Genomic DNA, 6000 nt, shown 5'->3' with positions numbered 1-6000 from the left:
CGTCCTTCCTCCACAGCAACTTACGTGGGATGTTACTAGCATGCAAAACTATTTGTGTCATTTCCTTGCCTAAAAAGCTGTTAGCAGGGGCCAGCCCGTGGCTCACTCGGGAGAGTGCGGTGCTGATAACACCAAGGCCCCGGGTTCGGATCCCATATAGGGATGGCCGGTTAGCTCACTGGCTGAGCATGGTGCTGACCACACCAAGTCAAGGGTTAAGATCCCCTTACCGGTCATCGTTTAAAAAAAAAAAAAAAAAGCTGTTAGCAGATCCCCTCACTAAAATTAAGAAGTAACATCTAATAGTGACCTAGAGATTGTTGATGAACTGTTTCTGCATACTCTTCTATCCTTGTAGCTCAATTGTATTACCCTGAATATGATGACATGTCTTTGCGGGTTTGCACAGATTTTTTTCTCCCTATTTCCTTCAGGATACTATTGCCTTTCGATTAGTCTTTATTTTCTATATGAGCTCAAGCCCTGGTGATTCAAGGGTCTGCCTAACAGGGCTCTTTTGTTGGTCCCATGTTAGTGTATTTGCATATGACAATATGTTGAACAGAGCATCATGCCTAAGACAAGAGTTGCAGCTATGGCCATTTTTATATGACTGATGAAGACTGCTTCAAATAATCAGTGTGGAAGGAATTTGAGAATGAATGTCTAACTGCAATGAATAAAAGAATAATGGAATATAGAGGTGGTAAAAAGACAATAAAATGTTTTTTTTCTATATTTGAAAAATATGGTGAAAACAGAAAACTTGTTATATCAGGTTGAATAATACAAAACAACAGAGTATTGATCTGGCAATAATGGATAGGATGGTTTGAACTGGGAGAGACAGAAGGCAAGAATATTCAGAAGATCATGTAAACCCACAATTACAAGATGTTAAATGTCTAGAACCAGCAAAGCAATCACATGAGGTGAGGGAAGAAATTTTAAAAGAAAATTGACATGAAATGTTAACTGTAAATTATGGGGCAAAAGAGCATGAACCTCATGAAAGTGATACAACTTAGCTGGATTTTTGACTATCATGAGCAGTTGCCTCATAAACAGCTATAGCATTATTGGTGTAAAGATAATACAATGTTGTTTGGGCTACTTTTATATAAATAGTTACTATCAAGTATAGTAATTTGAATCTCTATAATCAGTCTCTATAATGAGACTAGAATAAGTCTGCCTTTGTTCTATTTTTATTTGATTATTATGGCTTGAAAGATTTTGATTATTTTTATTATATCAAATGAAAGAACAGTGAAAAAAGCATGGAAGCTATTTAGAAGATGACAAAACAGCCATGTAGGGAACTGGGGGACTCTTGATGTGTAGAAGGGAATTTTAGAAGTCCTTAGACCTACCCACAGTTACCTGGACCATGTATCACTTTAATACTTCAGGTCCTGAAGCCAAACTTTCTAGGCTCAGTCACTTATTTTATTTGGGACTCTGAGCATTTATGCAAATTAAATAGCTTTAATTTTTCCATCTTTATTTTTATTTATTTATTTTTTTCCTTTTTGTCTTTTTTTCGTGACCAGTAATGGGATCGCAACCCTCGGTGTTGTGCCCATACCGCGACCGGCAACGGGATCGCAACCCTTGGTGTCGCTCCTGCACCGCACTCAACCAGTGAGCGGACTGGTCTCTATATGGGATCCGAACCCTCGGTGGGAGCGCCACCACGCTCCCAAGCGCCGCACTCTACCAAGTGTGTCACCGGGCCGGCCCTCCATCTTTATTTTTATTTATTTATTTTTTTCCTTTTTGTCTTTTTTTCGTAACCAGTAATGGGATCGCAACCCTCGGTGTTGTGCCCATACCGCGACCGGCAACGGGATCGCAACCCTTGGTGTCGCTCCTGCACCGCACTCAACCAGTGAGCGGACTGGTCTCTATATGGGATCCGAACCCTCGGTGGGAGCGCCACCACGCTCCCAAGCGCCGCACTCTACCAAGTGTGTCACCGGGCCGGCCCTCCATCTTTATTTTTTAAAAATTATTTTATTTTATTTTTTTGGTGGTTGGCTGGTAGAGGGACAATTTTTTCATCTTTGAAAGGGGAATAATATTCAGGCTTGCTCTGAGAGAATACTGTAATTATTAAATAAAGAAATCCACATATTCCATAAAATCCCAATAAAATATTTTACTATCATCATTGCCATCATCATCATCATAATTGTTCTAGTTCATGTTTTTTGTATAATTATTTTTTTAAAAAACTGTTTTTTTTTAAAGCCTCAAGAGTCTTTTCCTATAGGGAATTTTTGTTTGTTTGTTTTTGGTGGCTGACTGGTACAGGGATCTGAATATATTGATCTTGGTATTACCAACACCATTGCTAACAGACGATATCACTAAGCATCAGGGAAATGCAGATCAAAACCATATTGAGATATCATCTCACCCTGGTCAGACTGACAAAATAAAAAAGACAGAGAATAACACATTGTGGTGAAGATGCAGAGAAAGGGGAACCCTCCTACACTGTTAGTGGGATTGTAAAGTCGTGCAGCCATTATGGAAAACAGTACGGAGGATCCTCAAACAACTACAGATAGAACTGCCATACAATCCCCTAATCCTACTGATTAGTATGTACCCAAAGGAATGGAAATCATCATGTTGAAAGGATACCTGCACTCCCATGCTTATCACAGCCTCTGTTTACAATAGCCAAGAGTTGGAACCAACCTGAACGTCTATCAACGGATGATTGGATAAGGAAAATGTGGTATATGTATGCAATGGAATACTGCTCTGCTATAAAAAAGAATGAAATTCTGTCATTTTCAGAAATGTGGATGAAATTAGACAAAATTATGGTAAGTGGAATAAGCCAGGCACAGAAAGAGAAACACCATGTGTCCTCACTCGTAAGTGGAAGCTAAAAATTTAACAAAGAAAGAAAGAGGGGAGGGGGAGGGGGGAGAGAGAGAAACAAAAAGAAAGAAAAGGAAAGAAAGAACATTGCAATAACTCCTTGAACGTTCAAAGCAGGAGAATGGAACTGAGGCCACCAGAGGAGGGGCAGGGGGAGGGGGAGGAGGGGTTAGCTAGAAATTGGTAAAGGGCCACAAAAAAAATGAATACACTATGTAATGTGTTAGTATTGCTCCAGAGATAGTCACTGAAATACAGATTTGAAGAGAGGGAACCGCAGGAAAAATTTTGGAGATATGTTACATAAAAAAGCAGCACTGAATTTCTAAAATTTGAAGAGTAAACCATAAAACTTACACATCTAGGCACACTAAAGACTTGTAACTGAGATGATAACTTTGTTCATGAACATGCTCTCCTGCCCAGACTTTTCTTCAGTGCCCATTTGACATCCTTATTCCTCAGGCTGTAGATGAGTGGGTTCAGCATGGGCACAAGAGTAGTATAAAACACAGAGGACACTTTCCCTTGGTCCATGGAGCTGACAGATGATGGCTGCAGGTACGTGAATGCTGCAGATCCAAAGAAGAGAGCAACTGCGGAGATGTGGGAGCTGCAAGTGCTGAAGGCTTTAGACCTGCCCTCAACAGAGTGGATGTGGAGCACGCTAGCAATGATGAAGATGTAGGAGGCAATGATGGTTAGTGCAGGAGTCAGAATGTTAAATGCACTCAAGACCAGAACGAATAATTCATTGATGTAGGTGCTGGAGCAGGATAGCTCCAAGAGTGGAAAGAGATCACAGAAATAATGGTTAATCATATTGGTCTTGCAAAAAAAAAAGCCTCAAAGTCAAGCCTGTATGAATTGTAGATCCAATGATACCCAAAACATATGCTCCCATTGTGAGCCAGAAGCAGAGATGATAAGACATGGTGACACTGTAAAGCAAGGGGTTACAGATAGCAATGTAGCGGTCATATGCCATTACAGCCAATGTGTGACACTCTGCAATAGCAAAAATGAGGAAGCAATAAAGTTGAGTCATGCACTCAGCATAGGAGATGGTGTTCTTCTCTGTCACAAAGCTCACCAGCATTTTGGGCGTAATGACAGTGGAATGGCAGAGATCAATGAAGGAGAGACTGCTGAGGAAATAGTACATGGGGGTGTGCAGGTGAGCACTGAACCTAATCAGGGCGATCATGCCCACGTTCCCCACCACCGTGAGCACATAGATTCCTAGGAAGAGGAGGAAGAGGGGCAGCTGGAGCTCTGGCTGTTCTGAGAGCCCAGCCAGGATGAACTCAGTCACTGAGGAATGATTTCCAGGGTCCATTATGCTGTCAGCATGTCCTAAGTTATAAAAAAAGAGAAAATAAGTAAATGAATGTACGTGTGTACATTCATTGAGAGAGAGAGAGAGACAAACTGTGAGGATCATTATTTTATCTCACAACAGAGGAGGTAGATAATGCAGGCATCTTTTGAGCCTCTCCAGATACTCTGGGACAACCAATGTTTCTGGTTGACCAGAAGAGGAATTATAAACATCAAGGACTTAAAATTAAGATATTTCATAACCTTTGAGAAGAAAACACCAAATTTGGATTTTTTTTACCCCCATTAGAAGAAAGGACACTTCTGTTATTTCCAAGAACACTCTTCTTTCCCTCCCATATTCTGTAGCATACAATAATGTCAAATGGCAGAATGGTAAAAAATTTCCTGTGACTCAGAATAAGGAAGAGGAACAACTGCTTTCTATGATTTATTAACATAGGATTTATAAGTCTATAAAAGTAGTTGTGTTTGTCTACTTCTCTTAGTAGAATTCCAATTCAAAATAGCTGGAGACTTGGGCAATTACCAGTATTGCCTGAACCTGGTACTCTGTGTGTTTCCACTTTCTCCACCCGGGCCTGCTATGTCTCAGGGTAGGAACATGCGTGCCTGGCGGACAGTATTCTTACACCTCAGCAGCTTTTCTTAGAATGAGGGACTTTACTCAGTTGTTCTAACTTGTACAACCCCTGGAGAGTAATGTAAGGACCTAGACTTAGGTCATGTGTTTCACCCTGTGGCAGGTGAGCAGTGGGCTATGATTGGTCCATGTTAAGTGGACTTCATGATTAAATTAGTGGACGTCAGAAAACAACCCATATTTCCAAAATATGAGGAGTTTGTAAAAGAAACACTAGATATCTTCTACACTTGTCACTTTTCATAGTGATGTATTTTTCACGTGCTCTTTGTAGAATTTAAAGGTGGTGGATACATGGATCAGTCGAGCACATGCAGTACATCATTAGAAAGTTTAGTCTAGATTCAGTACTAGTCAATATTGTGAAGTGTGTTTTTAAAAAGACTAATATGTCTTTAGTTTATATTTGCGAAGAAAATTAGTAGATTCTAGAAAATGGAAATTCATAGTCTTAACTTTTAAGCAACAGTTGGATTAGTGTTTTCATTTTAGGGTACAATATTTTACGTGCAATAGAGAAAAACCAGGCAATTTCAGAAAAGGGATCTTGAAATCTTGTCAGTTGAAGAGTGGCTAAGATGACTGGGGACATGTAGCTAGCAGTAAAAGTATATGTGGCACATGGCATTTGTGTCCAAATGCTCAACCTATTGCTATATTTAAGACGAGTTAGAATCATTGTGTATGTCTCCAAGAGAGCAAAGTTTAACTAACTGCTTGAAATTTGGGGGGGGAAATATTTGGTTATCCAACAAAAAAGAACATCCAACAGTCAAACGTACCTTGAGTTACTTATAGCCAGAGGTGTTAGGGCACAGCCTGCTTCACAGATACTGTTTAAGGACACAGCATCGGATGGGTAGTTAGACTAAATCATCTTGAATATCTCCTCAACTCAAATGACTTACGATTTTATAATTCTAATGGGTACTGATACTAAATTAGACAGTCAGGGTTCAAATATCATTTCAAGCCCCTACTTTCTGTGTGATCTTTGGAAAACTGCTTCCACTCACCATGCCTCTGAAAAACAAATATGCTAATATCTGTCTCACATGAAAATTAAATTAAATGATGCTCTTGGTAAGAACCTAATCGATTTCATTGTTGATTCCTTT

At 39.8% G+C, this 6000-nt stretch overlaps 1 protein-coding gene across 1 annotated transcript; it reads right to left on the bottom strand.

Annotated features, from left to right (window-relative positions):
- Positions 1 to 3300: 3300 nt before the first annotated feature.
- On the bottom strand, positions 3301 to 4242 carry LOC103588440 (olfactory receptor 8G2-like). The gene is given in 2 exon segments (XM_008570114.1): positions 3301 to 3738; positions 3740 to 4242. Coding segments are annotated over 2 exon segments (936 nt in total). The 5' UTR covers positions 4238 to 4242.
- Between the last annotated feature and the right edge of the window lie 1758 nt (positions 4243 to 6000).

This window comes from Galeopterus variegatus, unplaced genomic scaffold (genome assembly GCF_000696425.1).
Source record: "Galeopterus variegatus unplaced genomic scaffold, G_variegatus-3.0.2 Scaffold569, whole genome shotgun sequence".
NCBI lineage: Eukaryota > Metazoa > Chordata > Mammalia > Dermoptera > Cynocephalidae > Galeopterus > Galeopterus variegatus.
The sequence above is the reverse complement of the archived record's forward strand: the minus strand, read 5'-3'. Positions and strand labels throughout refer to the sequence as shown.